The sequence below is a fragment of the Zingiber officinale genome, chromosome 6A (genome assembly GCF_018446385.1).
Source record: "Zingiber officinale cultivar Zhangliang chromosome 6A, Zo_v1.1, whole genome shotgun sequence".
Lineage (NCBI taxonomy): Eukaryota > Viridiplantae > Streptophyta > Magnoliopsida > Zingiberales > Zingiberaceae > Zingiber > Zingiber officinale.
The window spans coordinates 39,090,223-39,110,788 of record NC_055997.1 but is presented as its reverse complement, the minus strand read 5'-3'; the positions used below and the strand labels follow the sequence as shown (position 1 = coordinate 39,110,788).

At 36.2% G+C, this 20,566-nt stretch overlaps 1 protein-coding gene across 1 annotated transcript; it reads left to right on the top strand.

The window, feature by feature from the left end:
• Window positions 1–1,881: 1,881 nt before the first annotated feature.
• LOC121994763 lies at window positions 1,882–18,613 on the top strand. Its single transcript, XM_042548690.1, has 3 exons — window positions 1,882–1,930; window positions 4,663–4,856; window positions 18,011–18,613. The coding sequence occupies exons 1-3, from the start codon at window positions 1,882–1,884 to the stop codon at window positions 18,611–18,613; spliced, it is 846 nt and encodes a 281-aa protein (XP_042404624.1).
• The last annotated feature ends 1,953 nt before the right edge of the window (window positions 18,614–20,566 follow it).

The following is a 20,566-nucleotide window of genomic DNA, read 5'->3' as shown; positions in this document are numbered from 1 at the left end:
TAAAAATGTTAAGTTTCGTTCCCAATCCAAGTTTTACTTCTAAAGGGAAATTTAGATTAATAATGTTAAGCATCGTTTACAACCCAAATTTAACTTTAGTAGAACACATGGGTAGCTACGATAGTTCTATGCTTGTACAAAAGTTTTGTACAGGGGAACTAGAACGGTATTCCGAGAAGCAACCAACAATATTTAACAGGAAACATTCTTAATAGTATATATGACTGGCTTGAATGACCGATCGAGATATATTTAATAAGAAGCACTCTTAATAGTATTTATGGTCGGCTTGAACGATTGGCTGAGATATATTCAGCAAGAGGTATTCTTAACAGTATACAGACCAGCTTGAACGATCGGCCATGACATATTTCACAAAAGGTATTCTGAACAGTATATGCGGCCGACCTGAATGACCGACCGAAACATATTCAATAGGGACATTCCTAACAGTATTCACGGTCGGCTCAAATGATCGACCGAGACATGTTTAACAGAATATTTAGCATGAAATATCTTCTAGAAGCTTCTTCAATTATGATGACATGCCCCCATTATTAATACGAATCATAAACGATAAAATGGGTACATCTGGGATATAAAAAAAATTCCTTAAAGGATTATTACACGAAGTATAGAAGATGACTTCATCTCTTAAACAAACTCTAATGAACCGAGGACCACCTCACGACTACGAAGGTCACATGAGGTTGTATAAAAAGGGGGATCTTCTTCGTTGGCAAGGTACGCAAGTTCTAGCATCTGAACTCTGTTTTCACTTCAATTACTCTTCTTCTTCTTCTTCTTCTTCTTCCATCTTTTAGAGAAATTGATTTGAGTGTCGGAGGGCCTAGTCAGGGATCCCCACCTCAGTCTTAGGTCGCTAACACTTTGTTGGCTCGTCTCATTGTGCGTATGAGCATGGAGGAGTTTCTTCAGATCGTCGGAGTTCATCTTCATTGGAGGTCATCATCATTCATCAGAACTAGTGCTCATCCTCGCAAATCTCAGACAGGATCAGTGGAGATTTTTTTTATTTTATTTTTGAGACTAAAATGAAGATAACATATATTTTATATCATAAAGTAATAGGGGCAGTCCATAATAAAATAACAAAGCTACATGCCAGCAGTCCATCATCTGGCACCCTCAACAAAGCTATGTTAATGGACCAAAAACAAATTTAAATATTACTTGAAAAATGTTATAAATTTTGACTTTTAACAGTGCATTTTGTTGGAAACATAATGTGAATGGGAAATTAAATCTAGATTGTTGGATCAAGATTGAAAAATAATATGAATGGGTGATTAAATCTAAATTGTTGGATTAAGATTGACAAATATGGATCATCGATTTGAGAAGACATAAGTATCCTTTGGATGGATCAATCTCAACTATTGATTGACATCTAAATGAAGAGACATTGTATCTCTTGAGAAGGGATGCAATCTAAACCATCCAATTCAAATTGGATGGTTAAGATCTAACTGAACCAAGAGGTTCTTATAACCTTTCACTTAGTATAAATAAGGCCCCTCTCCTTCTCATTTCACTCACTCAATTCATTTCAATTCAAAGCAAGTATTGTATTCCATACTTGCATTTGGAGAGTTCAAGAAGCTTCTTTGGTTTGAATATCTTGTGATTTACAGTACTGCTATTGCAACAAAAAGTCATTGTATCTTAGGAGACGATTGTCGTGTTCCGTGAGCACCGTGTGCAGGGCAAATTCATCATAAAGAGATAGAGTTAACTCTAGCCTTAACTTCGCTAAAGTAGTGTTACACCATCATTTTGCCCGCGCTCAGATTGCACCACTACCAGATCCCAACAATTTAAAGATGAACTTTTCATACAATCTTGATGGATTCATCATCGATGGCTCCTGTTTCACCGGCGCTTGGCGAAAAACCAGAGAAGTTTACAGGTACCGATTTCAAGATATGGTAGTAAAAAAAAACCTATTTTACCTAACCACATTAAACCTTGTGAGGTTCTTACGTGAAGATACCCCTTCCATATCTCAAGGCGAGACTGATAACGGAAAGAGGGTGGAATATGATGCTTGGGGGAATAATAACTTCTTATGTCGAAATTATGTCCTTAATGGCTTGGACAACACATTATACAATGTGTATACTCTAATTTCAATTGTAAAGGAGTTATGGGAATCTTTCAAAAGGAAGTACAAAATAAATGATGTCGAACTGAAGAAATTCATCGTCGAAAAATTCTTAGAGTTCAAGATTATTGATTCCAAAACTGTGATAACTCAAGTCCAAGAGTTGTAGTTGATCCTACATAATCTTCATGTCGAGGTCATGACAATGAATGAGTCCTTTCAAGTTGCCCTAATAATCAAGAAACGTCCACCTTCATGGAGGGAATTCAAAAATTATCTAAAGCACAAGAGAAAGGAGATGTGACTTGATCATTTGATTATAAGACTACGAATTGAAGAAGACAATCACAAGAAATCATAATAAAAAAAATACCTATATTTGCAAAGGTAAATCTGCTAGAACCAGACACTAACAAGAAAAGAAAGTATCCAGGCAAAGGACAAAGACAAGGGAGGGTCAAGAAATTCCAAGGTGTAGGATTAAGTTCGCATGGGTAGACTAGATCCAATTGAGTCCACATGGGTGGACTTAATCTCCATAAGGTTGGGCTCACACTTGATTAACACACACACACACAATTAATTGTCATTAAAGTGACTAAACCCAATTAAGTGATCTAATGCTTCATTGGATATAAGAAGGGTTTAGATTAAATGGATGTTGATTCAATGTGTAGATCTAAAACTCGGTTCATTAACATTGATAGGCTATTAATGATGGATGAGCTTTAAGGAGGATAGTCCCTATAGGATGGGTTTGGTATAAAAAGGATGAAACTCATGAATTAGGGCATGTTCTAGAGTCTCTTCAACCTATTCTCTTCTTCATCAAGAGAAAGCTAAGGATTGCCGCCGCCCACTCCTGTAGAAGACTTTTCCGCAATAGTAGGAACTCCGACAACAAGTAAGAAGCATTAGCCTTTGTGATGGATTCAGGTCAGCTATTCATGTGCTATTGTTTCGATTTGTATTGAGCTTTAAGAGATTGATAGAAGCTAAATCCTGTTATAAATACATCCTCTAGTTCATATATGATGTATTGCAAATCTTACAATTGGTATCAGAGTGAGGTTTGACTTATTATCAATTTTTAAGGCGTAAGAATAATTTTTCAATGTTTTGGCACAAATACATCAATTTTTGCATTCGATTCCATATGGATGAGTGAAATTGATGTATATTCATTGAATGTAGTATAGATAGATTACGATTTAACCTTTGAATCAAAATTTTCACATTATCTGTGAAGAATGAGATTGGCGGCGTGATTTTAGGGCAGAAAATCACGTTTTAGAAATAGGCATTTTCTAATATCAATCGATTGGGAAGGTTCCCAATCAATTGAGAGTCGCAGATTCATGACAGAATCATCTTGAATAGATCCATTGATCGATTGGTGCTTACCAATCGATTGGCGTAAGGTTTGATCGATTGGGATGCTTAAGTTTGCGAACAAAAGAGGCTGGAATCGATCAGCTGATTGAATGGTGCCTACCAAACGATCGGCATGAGGAATCAATTGATTCAGACTGCTGATCATGACAATAATTCAAAGAAAAACTTTTGGATTGATCAGCTAATAGATTAGGGTCACCAATCGATCAATTAATCAATTTAAGGTTGTAAGAATCAAACAGAAAGCTCCTGAATCGATCAACCAATCGATTGGGATTACCAATCGATTGGTCAATAGATTGAAGTTCATTAAAATCCAACAGAAAACTACTGGATCGATCAACTAATCGATTATGATTCACCAATCGATCAACTAATCAATAAGAGTTCACTCAATTATCTACAGAAGGATTCCGGATCAATCGACTGATCGATTAGGGTGGATGAACCAACGAACAAAAGCTTTTTGGATCAATCAGTGGATCATTTCACGTGTGTTCAATCGATTGGTACGCGTGTGAATCAATTCACATTCTTTTTTGATCGATTAAAAGGATGTCAATCGATTGATATCCAACACCAATCGATTGATAACTGAATTTAGCTCAGTTTTCAGCAATTTCTTCTTGGATTCTTCTTCCCTCTTGCTACCTAATCGAACTAGGAGGCTAGGAGTACTAGTGTAGAGGGATATATATCCATTCTAAGGATGATTGGCCCAAAGGAAAATCATTTTTATGCTGGATATATATTTAAGGGAGCTCACAAATTAAGCTAAACTTTTTGATCATGCACATAGTGTGTCGGCCCAAAGGAAGAGGCACTATGTGACTGGTTAGAGACATTGTGAGTGATGCTAGAAAACATAAGCTAACTAAAGAATCTCATGAATAATGTATCATGCGCATAATGCGTCGGTCCAAAGGAAGGCGAGTTATATGGCAGATGAAGGTGATCATGAGTTATTTGGAGAGTACCAATAGCAAGTTACAATTTAGTCCAAAGACTTAATGTAATGTTACACTAGATATCTCTGTGTATGCCCATAAAGTTGCATGTTTTATTTGTTGCATTTTGTTATTGCACAAGATGCATGTCTTATTTGCTAAATTGAGCTATGTTCTTTGCTTTTGTTCATGTAGTACTCTCAATGTCTGCTAATTTGAACAACATCCCCATGCTTACTGGCATAAATTTTGGACAATGGAAAGAGTATATTATAGTACTATTGGACTGCATGGATCTGGAATATGCCTTTAGGCATGATCGCCTTGCACCTTTAACTGATGATTCAACTGTGGATCAAAAGATGAACTTTGACAAGTGGGGGTTGTTGGTTAGTCCGAGGAAAATGTATCGGTTCCAATTTACAAAAATTTGTACAAGTGTCGAACCTTTCCTTAAATAACCTATTGTGTTCTTTAAAAGTTAAATTAGGAATCGCAGATGGAACTTAACATCATTGATTCTAAATTTAACTTATCTGTTCTTAATGGTTTATATTTGAATCGTAAGCAGAACTTAACACTATTGATTCAAATCCACCTATGTTATTAATTTCATTAAATATTAATTTCCAAAATTGGCTTTCAGGACTGCATGGCGAGGCACATGGCCTTCTTGGATATGGGAGCAACCACCCGCCGCCTAGATAAAGTCTTTTAAGGAAAGCTAATATTTAATTTCCTTAAATAACTCTAGGTTAACCAAAAGGAACAATCGAATCACAAATTCGAAAAACAAAGAAAACACAAACTCGAAAAATAAATTCGAAAAACTAGATCTAATGCCTCTTGTGTTTGGAATTCTTACAAAAAGAAATAACTAGCATGATGTGGAAAACAATTGCTAATTATACATTCTCTTTGTAAACTAACGACCTCGAGATCTTCTGCTGTATTCCTCGCCTCGCCTTAGACATCGTGTGGGTGACTATCCTCCAAGATGAACACCACCCAAAGAGCTTTCTTCTTCCTCCTCTAAAACCCGGCCACCACCACCAATTTAGGAACCAAAGAGAGCAAGGGAAAGGGAAGGGGAGAGATCCGGCCATCATGAGAGAGCACAAGCAAGAGACTAGAATTAGATGCCTCCTCCTCATTCTTCTTCTTCTCCTCCTTCTCCTCCTTCTTGTATCCGACCACTTAAAGAAACCACAAGCAATATGTGGCCGGCCCTAGCATGATAAAGAGCTAGGGGTCGGCCCTAAGGAGGAGACTAGAGAGAAGAGAGAAAAAGAATTCATTAACCCATGAAGCCTCTCCTCCCCTTCTTTTATAATACTTGCCCAAGGCAAATAAGGAAAATTTTTTTACAAAAATTAAAATCTTCCTCATGTTTTTCCTTTTTCCTTTTTATTTTTCCTTTTCTTTCCTCTTGATTGAATCAATCACCAATCATAGATTAGTTTTAATTTGATTGGATGATGATTTAATCCTATTGGTCGGCCCCTTGCTTAGGCACCAAGCAAGGGTGGCCGACCTTATAAGGAAGGAAAAAATTTCTTTTGTAAAAATTTTATAAACTCTTATAAAATTTTACAAACTCTCTTTTAATTTCCTAAAGTGGATGTTAAAAAGGAAAGTTTTTTTAAAAAATTAAAACAATGTTTTAAAATTTAAAACTTCTTTTCTAAAAATTTCCTTTTTTAACATGTTTACAAAAATTTAAATTTTAAAACTTCTCTTCCTTTTTATAAAACCATGAGGATGATTAAAAAAGAAAAGTTTAAAAACTTTTAAACTTTCTTTTAAAACATGTTGCCTAATTCAAATAAGGAAAGTTTTTAAATTTTAAATCTCTCTTTTAAAACTTCTAGTTTCCTACAAAGAGAATATTTTAAAAATTCAAAACACCCCCTCCTATTTGAAATATTGTGGCCGGCCCTTCCTATGCTTGGACACCAAGCATAGGGCCGGCCCTCTTGAGAGGAGATGTGGCCGACCATTGCTTGGTCACCAAGCAATGGACCGACCCCCTTCTTGGACTCCAAGATGGGCCTTTGTTTGGATGGACTTGAGGGTTTAATGAGGCTACGACAGGGACCTAGAGGAGAAATTGGTTTTGGCCTTCCGATGAGCTTGAGTATCCCGTGTTCGCCCCGAACACACAACTCAAGTTCATCAATAATAACACATTCCACTAGAGAGTTATTATCGCACTACCGCACCAATCCTAAATTACATTATGGGCTCCTTCTTATCATGAGTGTGTTAATCTCCCTATGTTTAAGATTACGAATGTCCACTAATTAAGTAAGTTACTGACAACTCACTTAATTAATATCTAGCTCCAAGAGTAGTACCACTCAACTTCATTGTCATGTCGAACTAAGTCCACCTGTAGGGTTTAACATGACAATCCTTTTGAACTCCTCTTGGGGATATTCTCAACCTTGATAACTAGGGCACATATTCCTTCTATAATCAACAACACACACTATAAGTAATATCATTTCCCAACTTATCGGCCTGTTTGACTTATCAAGTTAAATCTCACGCATTGATAAGTCAAAGAAATAAATACTAAATATATATGTTTGTTATTATATTAGGATTAAGAGCACACACTTCCATAACAACTAAGGTGTAGTTCTTTTATAAAGTCAGTACAAAAAGAACTTACCTAAAATGGTCCTACTCAATACACTTGGAGTGTATAAGTGTAATTTATTAGTTAAGATAAACTAATACTTAATTACACTACGATTACTTCAACGGTTTGTTCCTTTCCATCTTAGTCGCAAGCAACTATTTATTATTTATAAAGAACTGACAACATGATCTTCTGTGTGTGACACCACACACTATGTTGTCTACTATATAAATTAATTGAACAAATTATATTTAACAAATAAATATAGATATTGACCAATGTGATTCTTTTTTTCTAAATAAATGTTTATACAAAAGCTAGGCTTTTAGTATACACTCTAACAATCTCCCACTTATACTAAAAGACTATGCTGCCATAAATGCTGTCATACATCTGATTCCCAACCCTTCAACATGCCCATCGAAAGCTCTTGCCTTAAGGACCTTACTGAAAGGATCTACAGGTCATCACCTGATGCAATCTAGGCGACAACAACTTCTCCTCGTTTATACGATTTCTTGTATTGGGTGGTACTTGCGCTCTATTGTGTTTACTTGCCTTATGGACTTATGGTTTCTTCGAGTTTGCTACTGTACCATTATTATTACAATAAATTGTAATAATATTTGGGCAAACCAGAAAATATGTCTAAGTCCATCATGAAGTATCTGAGCCATACAGCTTCTATGACTGTCTCAGAGGCTGCCACTTACTCAGCTTCTATGGTGGAGTCTGAAAAAACACCTTTGTTTATTACTCTTCCATAGTTATGACTTCACCTCCTAAAGTAAACACAAAACCCCAAGGTTGACTTACTATTGTCCCTATCCGATTGGAAGTCAAAATCAGTGCAACCCATAGGGATCAAATTAACTGCCTTGTAAGCTAGCATATAATCTCAAGTGCCTCTAAGGTACTTCAATATATGCTTTACCGCAATCCAATGTCCTTGTCCAGGGTTACCTTGATATCTGCTAACTATGCCCTTGGTAAAACAGATTTCTGATCTCGTGCATAGCATACATTAGGCTTCCGACAGCCGAAGCATAAGGAACTGCCTTCATTTCCTCTATATACTTTGATGTCTTCGGAGACATCTCTTTAGATAAAGCTACTCCATGCTGAAAAGGTAAGAAACCTTTCTTGGAGTTTTACATGCTTAAAATGAGCAAGGATTGTTTCGATATATGAAGCTTGGGATAAGTAAAATATTCTTTTCTTGCGATCCCTTTGATCCCGAGAATATATGCATTCTCCCAAGTCCTTCATATCGAATTGTTTGGACAACCATACCCTTACTTCTGACAACACTTTGATATTGTTTCCAACTATCAAAAATGTTATCTACGTATAGTACAAGAAATACCACCACGTCTCTATCACACTTCTTGTATACACAAGACTCATTCGGTTATAAAATAAATCCATAGGTCTAGATTATTTTATTAAACCGGATGTTCCAATACCTTGAAGCTTTACTTCAGTCCATAGACTGATTGAGCTTACACACAAGATGCTCTTTGCTCTTTGCAATGAACCATTCTGGTTGCTATATATGGATGTTTTCTTCAAAACTTCCATTAAGGAAAGTTGTCTTGATATCCACTTGCTAAATAGATAAAAGAATCCGGATAAACTTAAGCATGGCTACCGGTGAAGAAGTTTCCTTTTTCAACAAACCTTGCTTTGATAGTTTCTACCTTCCTGTCTATCCCTCTTTTTCTATTGTGGACCTCTTTACACCTAATGGCTTTTACACCATCTGGTGGTTCTACAAGCTCCCAGACTTTATTAGAATACATATATTCTAATTCTGTATTTATTACCTTTTGCAAAGATGCTGCATCTTTATCTTGGAGTGCTTCGTCATATGTTCGGGAATTAGGTTCATGTTTACTAAGGATCTAGTCCAAAGACTTTCCTAAAACATGAATCTTTCAGGTTGCCTAACAACCCTCCCACTACGACGAGGCACTATCTTCAATTATGAATCATTTGTGATACGTGTTGCAGTTTCTTGTAATATTTCATCTTGTACAATTGGTACTAGATTAAAACGTGTCTTCTCTTATTTTCTTAAGAACAAATTTACTTATGGGCTTATGGTTTATTATAGTCATCTTCTAAAAATCGTGCATTGGTGCTAACAACGACCTTCTGATTTTTAAGGACTATAAACCTCTTTTCATTTTTCTAGGATAGCTCACAAACAAGTGAACTCATGTCCAACTTATCAGTGTCTCTCATGTGCTAGACCACCAAAATTTGAATATGCTTCAGACTAGGCTTACACCCATTCTGCAATTCTATGGGAGTAGAGAGTTCTGACTTAGAAGGTACTATGCTCACTACCGTTTCCAGTGTATATCCTTAAAATGAATTTGGTAATTTTTTGAATAACTCATCTTCGATCTAATTATTCCATAAGAGCCTTATACCTTCTTTCTACTACACCATTCTGTTGGGGTATACCAGGTGCAGTTAGTTGGGATTAAATCCCGACTTCTGATAAGTGACTCCTAAACTCTCCTAAGAGGTACTCGTTACTATGATTTCATCGTAGTGTCTTGATACTTTTACTTTGACGTTACTCCATATCAGCCTAGCACTCTTGAACTAATCAAAGCTCTTAGACTTGTGGTGCATCAAGTAAATGTATCTTTATCTCGAATAGTCGTCTAAAAAAGAAACGAAAAAATTCGAAACAACCTCTTGCCTGGATAGTCAAAAGTCTACACAAATTAGAATGAACCAATTCCAACATATCTTTGGCTCCATACCCCTTAGACTTAAAAGCTTCTTGGTTATTTTTCCTTCCAAGTAAGACTCGTAGGTTAGAAAGATTTCCACTACCAATGAACCCAAGAGTTCATTGGTTATTATCCTTTGAATCCTACTCAAGTTAATATAACCTAGTCTTAGATGCCAAAAATATGATTGGTTCATCTCCGAAGGTTACTTTCTCTTATTTAGAAAATGTGTTATTAATTTCCATTTATTGCATCATGGGAGTTATTGGATTATAAATTGTCAACCAACGTACCAGAATAGATAACTTCCCTATTTTTCTTGATAAAAAGTTTGTTATCGAAATAGACAGAATATCTATTCTTTAATAGTTTAGAAACCGAAATCAGGTTCTTTCTAAACTTAGTACGTAAAGACAATTTCTGAAAATCCATATTATATTCCTATCAGAGGATAAACATCTCCCACTGCAACAGTTGCTACTATTACAGTAGTGCCGATATAGATGGTGTTTTTCTTTTCATATAGTTGTCAGGTTTCCTGGAACCCTGCAATGAATTGCAGACATGATTAATGACATCTGTATCTACACTCCAAGTACTGATAGATAACACCACTAAATATGTTTCAACAACTAATGAATTAAATACACCTATATTATTTTTAGTTCTAAGAAGACAGTTTACCTTAATGTCCAAGTCCTATTTTCAATCATTATAATTGGGACTACTAAGTCTTTTCTATAGTATAACAACTAGGGGATTGACAAACATTTAAAATCCTAAGAATCACAAAAATATTTGGTCAAGACCAACACTTTAATATCCCTGTGAATTTTTTTTGCCACGATAGTGTGGACGTATACAAATTCAAAAAGAGATTTTGTCCATTAATTTTATTATCTCGTCATCCTAACTTCATGACAAATAAAATTAATAGTTGGTCTATCTTTGATCAAATATTTGGTCAAAACTTTGAATTTAAAATAACATTGATTCCTTAAACAATATTATTTAAATTCACCAACACCTCAAAACACTGGGAATTATGCATGCCACGTTAGTGTGGACGTATACAAATTCAACATTCATAAGAGGAGGGTCTTACCTATTAATTATCTTGTTAATCTTAAATTACCTCAAATACCATGAATTTTGTATGCCACGTTAGTGTGGACGTATACAAATTCAATTGTTTGTAAGAGGAGATATTACCCATTTTATATTGTCAACCTAACTTTATGACAAATAAAATTACCTCAAACACCGTGAATTTTGTATGTCACGTTAGTGTGGACATATACAAATTCAAACATTTGTAAGAGGGGGGGGGGGGGGGTTTACCTAACTTTATGACAAATTAATATTTGGTATTGCTTTGGTCCCGCAAAACAATAGCAGTGACTCCGTTGGGGAGGATACTATTGAATGCGTCTAATCAAGTGTATACCATTACTTGATACTTAGTCCATTAAATAGGATTATGCCCCTTCAGTTGGAGAAGATCACACACTCTAAATAATTTTCTATAACCATCCATAAAGGAAGTTTGATCTAGTGATCCGCAACAAACCCATCCGTTGTGGAGGGAGGCACTCAGAGCCAACATGCAAGCTTGTTGCATCACTTATAAACTAGTAATGGAGACCGTGGAATTTATTAAAATCCCTCTCCCACTTAGTTATTTAAAAATGAAGATTTTAACCTATGCTAGCATACATCACATGCACATAAACATCACAGTAAATAAAAGAAATAAATTTAGAAATTAATTTTTCAACTATTATGGCCTTTTCCATCACTGTCTTCAGTATGCTCCAACCCTAGCTACTGCCATCTTTAGCCACCGCCATGGGGTCGAGACGTCGCATCCATCTTGCTTCTTATTCCGCTGCGCCTCTGGTGCTTCAAAAGTACCACGCCTCGTAAGCATCCGATCCGCGACAAAAATAGAATTTTACAAATATCGATCCTATATTCCATAAAGGAATGTATATGTATTCTAGATCTAACAAAAATAAAATTCTAAAAATAATACAGCTCCTGCTGTATTTGATATATACAATCATGCACACACACAATAATGCCCTTGACATGTTCAAGGGGCCAATCACACACAACATCTATAAGCCATAATAGTTGGAGTCTGCTGTAAAATACGACAACAAAATAATAATTAAAAATAGGGTTATTTGACAAATAATTTTATTGGAATTTTTGGATTTTTTTTGAAATTTTTCTGGAATTAATCAGAGCTCGCATGACATATTTAATGGGGATGCATTACTGGACTTAAGAAAAGCCTGTTTGGAATACTATATATTAGGGAGTTGATTATTCCAATTAACCTAAGGTTTATATTAGCTACCCTAAGTTCATTACCCGTGCCCTAAGCCCTCCCTCGCCGCCGAACTCCATCTTCCCCCTCTTCACCGCCGAAACCTTTTCTTCCCCGATCTCGCCGAAGTTCCTCCTCCCTTTTCCCTCTTGCGATTTTCCCTCGGTAGATCACCAACCATTGCTCCTCTCTCGATCTCGTTCGTAACCTCTCGAGCCGCACACCGCCGGCTCTCCTCCTAACACAAGCACCACAGGTCACGGTCCTTGTGCCCTAGCATTGAAGCCGCAGAGCCGTCGCACGGAGCAACGCCGATGCCTTACAGCCGTCACCCTTGACATCACTAGGGTGAGCCGTCGGTTTCCCCTCAACCTTGATGCTGCTCCATCCCTCTTTTCCCTAGCGCCGGCCGCCCGATCCACTACCACCTCCGGCCACGACGAGAGCTGGCCAGCAGGTACATCCTGTATTGGTATAAACTCCATGAAGTAAGGGGTAGATGCTTAGATTTATGGTGATTGTCGAGTATGATTGGTTGAATGAGCTGCGAATCGAAATTTCTGTGTTTTTCCTTGCTCTGCCCTATGTCTCCTCTAAAGTTTCTGCAACGGATTTGGGAATTGAAGATTGAATATGGGTTACCTGGATTCTTCTTGATGATTAAAGTTTCTGCCCTATTTTGATTAGTTCGTGTAGATGGCAAAATTGGATTTGGGAAAGGGTTTATTTGAGGTAACTTGTTTTTAAATTGATGCGAAGACGATCTTGGAGTTTTGGTTTGTTTTCCCCGGAGTCCTCTTACGTTTTCTGGATTTAGAAGTGGCATTGTTTGAAATGAATTATTTTAGTGTTGTTTCCGCATATGTTGGCTGTTGTAATCCTAGATAGAATTGAAGTGTTTTAAAATGGTCGTCATTGTGTTTTACCACTAGTGTTGGTCCACTTCTGTAGATGACTGAGGTGGTGGCGTGAATTTGTATGGTCTTGCGAGGATTTTGCGTGGGTTCTTTTATATTGGATAGTTGGCTGGTTTAGATTTGGTAGGTTGCAAAAGTCTCACGTGAAGTAAGTTTCGTTGTGAAGTGAAGGGATTTAGGCTTTATGTGTTCCTGTTATTGAAATGGATTTGAAACTGTTCTGGACAGAATTGATGGATTTTGTTTGAATTGCCATGATTAGTTAATTGTCCATAGGTTAATACAATTTCTGTTTACTGATTGGGGTAGTTGATCTAATTTCTATTTTTTTCTGCTCTGAGTAGTTGATATACTATTTCTGGATTCTTAGGGAAGATAATTGGAGTTTTCGGATTTCATTGTTAATGATATGAGTTTGATCAAGTATTAAATTGACTATGGAAGAAATTAGGATCAATTGAGGTAGATTATTAATTAAGGTTAATTAATAATCGTTTCGATTAGGGTATTTCCTAATGAGTTGGGTTTGAGTTTAGCTAGTTGTTATTTATGAAATTAGTTAAATTGTACATCACGTGATTTGCAGGACTTGGATTCGAGACAAGTGTCTCAACGTGGGACCTTTCGGATATGATCTCCATTTTTGAGGCGGGTATTTCTTGCTTTGTTCCTTTTAGTACTTTGACATTGTGCATGAACTATTGTTGATAAGAAATTATTTTTACCTTGACTCCACTCTTATTTTCCTGCGCTTGATACTTCCACGCGATCTTTGAGAAATTCGTTTCCATAACTATACAGTCTCTTATTGTTGTCCATGATCAGTAGCAGATACTAAATATCATAATTGTATGCTTTAACTATTGTTTGTTTATGTACCGTATTGAGCATGCTGGCTTCATGTAGCATACCTGTTTCTGCTTATATATATACGATGACTGTTGCATTGTTCGCATCATGTCATTGCATGCATGCCGCATCCTCGGCCACTTGAGAGAGTGGTAGCTGGAGTTGATGCCGCTTGTCCTGTCGTGCCGCACTCGGCCACTCGTGTGAGTGGTAGCTGGAGTACGAGCAGTAGGGACCCCGTCGCAGATGTAGCTAGTTAGCTACTATGCAACTGTCCCCTCGGCCACTTGTGTGAGTGGTAGCTGGAGTGGTGTACAGTCTGTTACTGACCCGGCCTCTCGACCATACAGGGGTCATGGTGCAGAGAGGTGGGCGGGAGTGACCATCCGTGCATACGCTGTTGTTATTATATTTGTTTTGACTGCTGCTATTTACTTATGTTATTATTGCTTACTTATGCTGATGTGGTATATATATGTTGACGTTGCTTCTTGCTGTTGTTCACTTATGCTGATATGCTGTCTTATGTTGAGATATGCTCTCGTTGTAGGCGGTTAGACATTGGGTTATTTATTGGAAATGTTTATATGTCTTACACATTACCTCTGTAGTTATGAGCAGTACCGTAGCAGATTAGTACCATTTCTGACTTTTTATATCTAGCCTAGGATATGGTTCCAGGTATGGACCTTTATCATGGTTTTATTTTTATATCTGGTATTCTCTTATGAGACTGTAGTCCTTTTGGGTATTCTTATTTGGTTGATTATGTTCATGCACTATCTTTTCTATACCCGCTGAGTTCCAATACTCACCACCCCACAAAATGATTTTCTTTCGCCAGGAACAGGTAGATGAGTCATGGATGCTTGGAGAGATGTCGGCTGCCAGTCCTGGTCCTGCGTTATATCGGTTTTATCTCTGCTTTACTTGTATTTTTAGAATACAACGATTTTGGTATTGTATGAATTGGTCTGTGTTTGGAGTTTGATTCGTAGTGTCTTGCTTTCGTGCTCTTGTGATTGTGTAAGCCTAATTGGCTAGTAAATTTTGGTTGTGGATTGTGGGTTTTTTCTCTTCGTTTTTCCGCTACATTTTGATACAGCCGTGTGGGCTAAATATTAACTGCGTGGTCATTTTATTCATTTATGGCCAGCCGAGTAGGCTGCGTATATTAACTGTGTGGTTATGTTATTTCTAGTTTGTATATATATTCCAGCCGAATGTGGCTGATGTATATCTTGTATGTAGTAATGCTTCAGATTGTCACCCGTACAGGGGAGATGCTGCCGAAATTTCTTCGGACAGGGACTCTTCTGGGGCGTGACACCTGCAACCACAAAGTTAGCACATCCTACTATTATCCTGCCTAAATTATGTATGACATGTGCATAACCTATTTGAATTCTGAACACACAGAGGCAAACCCTATATCTGATACCAATTGTTGGTTAGTCCTAGGAAAATATACCGGTTCCACTGTACAAAAATTTGTACAAGTGTCGAACCTTTCCTTAAATAATCTATTGTGTTCTTTAGAAGTTAAATTAGGAATCACAGACGGAACTTAACATCATTGATTTCAAATTTAACTTATGTGTTCTTAATGGTTTAGATTTGAATCACAAACAGAACTTAACACTATTAATTCAAATCCACCTATGTTATTAATTCCATTAAATATTAATTTCCAAAATTGGCTTCTAGGACTGCATGGCGAGGCACATGACCTTCTTGGATATGGGAGTAACCACCACCACCTAGACAAAGCCTTTTAAGGAAAGATAATATTTAATTTCCTTAAATAACTCTAGGTTAACCAAAAGGAACGATCGAATCATAAATTTGAAAAACAAAGAAAACACAAACTCGAAAAACTAGATCTAATGCCTCTTTTGTTTGGAATTCTTACAAAAAGAAATAACTAGCATGATGCGGAAAACAATTGCTAATTATATCTTCTCTTTGTAAACTAACGACCTCGAGATCTTCTGCCGTATTCCTCGCCTCGCCTTGGACGTCGTGTGGGCGACGATCCTCCAAGATGAACACCACCCAAAGAGCTTTCTTCTTCCTCCTCTAAAACCCGGCCGCCACCACCAATTTAGGAACCAAAGAGAGCAAGGGAAAGGGAAGTGGAGAGATTCGGCCATCATGAGAGAGCACAAGCAAGAGACTAGAATTAGATGCCTCCTCCTTCTTCTTCTTCTTCTTCTCCTTCTCCTTCTACTCCTTCTTGTATCCGGCCACTTAAAGAAACCACAAGCAATATGTGGCTGGCCCTAGCATGATAAAGAGCTAGGGGTCGGCCCTAAGGAGGAGACTAGAGAGAAGAGAGAAAAAGAATTCATTAACCCATGAAGTCTCTCCTCCCCTTCTTTTATAATACTTGCCCAAGGCAAATAAGTAAAAACTTTTTACAAAAATTAAAATCTTCCTCATATTTTTCCTTTTCCCTTTTTATTTTTCCTTTTCTTTCCTCTTGATTGAATCAATCACCAATCATAGATTAGTTTTAATTTGATTGGATGATGATTTAATCCTATTGGTCGGCCCCTTGCTTAGGCACCAAGCAAGGGTGACCGGCCTTATAAGGAAGGAAAAAATTTCTTTTGTAAAAATTTTATAAACTCTTATAAAATTTTACAAGCTCTCTTTTAATTTCCTAAAGTGGATGTTAAAAAGGAAAGTTTTTTTTAAAAAAATAAAACCATGTTTTAAAATTTAAAACTTCTCTTCTAAAAATTTCCTTTTTTAACATGTTTACAAAAATTTTAATTTTAAAACTTCTCTTCCTTTTTCTAAAACCATGAGGATGGTTAAAAAAGGAAAGTTTTAAAACTTTTATACTTTATTTTAAAACATGTGGCCTAATTTAAATAAGGAAAGTTTTTAAATTTTAAATCTCTCTTTTAAAACTTGTAGTTTTCTATAAAGAGAAGATTTTAAAAATTCAAAACACCCCCTCCTATTTGAAATATTGTGGTCGACCCTTCCTATGCTTGGACACCAAGCATAGGGCCATCCCTCTTGAGAGGAGATGTGGCCGGCCATTGCTTGGTCACCAAGCAATGGACCGGCCCCCTTCTTGGACACCAAGACGGGCCTTTGTTTGGATGGACTTGAGGGTTTAATGAGGCTACAACAGGGACCTAGAGGAGAAATTGGTTTTGGCCTTTCGATGAGCTTGAGTATCCCGTGTTCGCCCCGAACACACAACTCAAGTTCATCGATAAAAACTCATTCCACTAGAGAGTTATTATCGCACTACCGCACCAATCCCAAATTACATTATGGGCTCCTTCTTATCATGAGTGTGTTAATCTCCTTGTGTTTAAGATTACGAATGTCTACTAATTAATTAAGTTACTGACAACTCACTTAATTAATATCTAGCTCCAAGAGTAGTACCACTCAACTTCATTGTCATGTCGGACTAAATCCACCTATAGGGTTTAACATGACAATCCTTATGAGCTCCTCTTGGGGATATTCTCAACCTAGATAACTAGGACACATATTCCTTCTATAATCAACAACACACACTATAAGTAATATCCTTTCCCAACTTATCGGGCTGTTTGATTTATCAAGTTAAATCTCACCCATTGATAAGTCAAAGAAATAAATACTAAATATATATGTTTGTTATTATATTAGGATTAAGAGCACACACTTCCATAACAACTAAGGTATAGTTCTTTTATAAAGTCAGTACAAAATGAACTTACCTAAAATGGTCCTACTCAATACACTTGGAGTGTATCAGTGTAATTTATTAGTTAAGATAAACTAATACTTAATTACACTACGACTACTTCAACGGTTTGTTCCTTTCCATCTTAGTCGCGAGCAACTGTTTATTATTTATAAAGAACCGACAACATGATCTTCTGTGTGTGACACCACACACCATGTTGTCTACTATATAAATTAATTGAACAAATTACATTTAACAAATAAATGTAGATATTGACCACTGTGATTCTTTATTTCTAAATAAATATTTATACAAAAGCTAGGCTTTTAGTATACACTCTAACAGGGGCAATCTAATAGCATGAGTCTGATGATCATGAGAATGTCAATACCAGAATCACTAAGGAGTTCGATAACTGAGCAAGAGGATGCTAAAACCTTCCTTAAGGAATTAGCAGATCGATTCGCCTCAAATGAAAAGGTCGAGACTACTACACTTCTCATGAAATTAGTGTCCACGCGGTACACAGGAAAGGGTAACATTAGGGAGTACATCATGGAGATGTCTAACCTGATTACAAGGCTTACGACATTAAAGTTAGACATGTCTGAAAGTGTCCTTGTGAACCTCATCTTGATCTCTCTGCCTACACAATTCACTCCTTTTAAGATTAGTTTTAATATTCAAAAGGAAAAATGGACACTAAATGAGCTCATAGCTCAGTGTATACAAGAAGAAGAGAGATTAAGAGGTGACACATCTCAAAGTGCTCACTGTGCATCCTCATCTCAATATTCAAACAAGAAAAAGAAGAAGGGTAATGGTAAAAGTAAGGGTAAACAACTTGCAGTGACTGGGGCTTCAGGGCATAAAGTGCAAAAGCAACAAGATTCAGACCCAACTTGTTTCTTTTGTAAAAAGAAAGGTCATCTTAAGAGATTTCCCTAGATATGCCAACTGGCGTGCTAAGAAAGGTATACTTCTCAACCTTGTTAGTTTAGAAGTCAACCTAGCTACTATACCTAATAACACTTGGTGGATAGATATTAGTGTAATTACTCACATAAGTGTAACTATAAAGGGTTGTCTCACGAGCCGAATGTCAATTGATGCTAAAAGATTCATCTATACCTGAACGGGCAAGAAGGCAAAAGTAGAGGCAGTGGGTGTCTTTAGAGTTTGTTTAGGAAAGAATGTACTTTTGAATTTGGAAAATACTTTTGTAGTGTCGTCTTTTAAGAGGAACTTAATTTCTATTTCATGTTTGGACAAATCCGGATGCACTCACTACAAGAAAATTGAGATTTTACAACACTTAAAAGACAACGTTTTTTTAAAAAAAGCGTTGTCTTTGTTTTTTTACAACTCTTTTAGTGAAAAGCGTTGTCTATCTCTTTATTTTCTGACTAATAGACAATGTTTTTTTTTAACCGTTGTCTATTAGTGATTTTTGTGGGTCAAAGACAACGCTTTTTGAAAAGCGTTGTCTATTATCAATTTTTTAGTGTCTACGATAACGATTTTTAAAAGGCGTTGTCTATTATCAAGTTATCATCTCACTCTGTGTAACACCCCAAATTTCCTCAATTAGAGTCCTAAAAGTAATTTAAAAATATTTAAAAATTATATAGAAATATTCTAGGGATTTTTAGAAATTTTTAGAGTATTTTTATGTAATTTTTGGAGGTCGTTTGGTATTTTTACTAAACGAAGGAAGTTTCGACAAAAAAATGTCCAAGCCGAGAATTGAACCCACGACCTTTGACTCGGTCAAAACCCAGTTGACCAGGTGGGCAAACAGATTTTTCTGTTTAAGAAAGGTAGCGAATTTATTTAAGATAGTTAACAGAATATTGGATTATAAAAGGGATAAGTTGATCTTGGATTTGTCTGTTTAGAAAATGTAGCGAATTTATTTAAGATAGTTAACAGAATATTATAAAAGGGATAAGTTGATGTTGGATTTGTTTGTTTAGAAAAGGTAGCGAATTTATTTAAGATAGTTAGCAGAATATTGGATTATAAAAGGGATAAGTTGATGCTCTGTTTTCCCATGACTTAAACCATTCTCTCCTTCTCTTCTGCGTACGATGGCGGAGCTCGGGCAGAAAATGAAAGGGAGTTAGGGCATCATCTCCGGCGGCCGGCCAAGGTCCTAGAAGCCCTTTTTGTTCGGTTGTGAGTCCAAGAATCAAGGTAAGTGCTTCTCACCTGCTGTAGGAGTAGTTTCGGACCTTTGTTCTTCTTGAATTCGAAGCATAAGAAGCGCTTATAGTGCAGATTTTTAATTAAGCCTATAGTGCAAATTTTAATTAAGCTTATAATGCAGATTTTTATGTAGAGCTTAGATTACAGATTTTAATTAAGCGCTTATAGTGCAGATTTTTAATTAAGCCTATAGTGCATATTTTAATTATGCTTATAATGCAGATTTTTATGTAGAGCTTATATTGCAGATTTTTAATTAAGTCTATGGTGCAGATTTTAATTAAACTTATAATGTAGATTTTTATATAAGCTTATAGTGCATATTTTAATTAAGCCTATAGTGCAGATTTTAATTAAGCTTATAGTGCAGATTTTTAATTAAGCTTATAGTGCATATTTTAATTAAGTTTATAGGTGCAGATTTTAATTAAGCCTATAGTGCAGATTTCAATCAAGCTTATAGTGCAGATTTTTATGTAAGCTTATAGTGCAGATTTTAATTAAGCTTATAGTGCAGATTTTATATTTGCATAGTATGTAGAAATAGTGTAGCATAGAATGCAGAATCTTGATTAGAATAGTATGCAGAATTTTGATTAGTATAGTATGCAGATTTTTGTTTATGCATTTCAAAGTTAGAATTTGTTTAAACATTTCAGTTTTTAAAGAAGCATTCTTTTATTAGAGGTATTA

Coding starts and splice junctions, on each gene's coding strand:
- LOC121994763 (XM_042548690.1), top strand. CDS start 1,882: ATGGCTCCTGTTTCACCGGCGCTTGGCGAAAAACCAGAGAAGTTTACA. Junction 1,931..4,662: donor AAAACCAGAGAAGTTTACAG/GTACCGATTTCA, acceptor TTGTTCATGTAG/TACTCTCAATGTCTGCTAAT. Junction 4,857..18,010: donor TTGACAAGTGGGGGTTGTTG/GTTAGTCCGAGG, acceptor ACACTCTAACAG/GGGCAATCTAATAGCATGAG.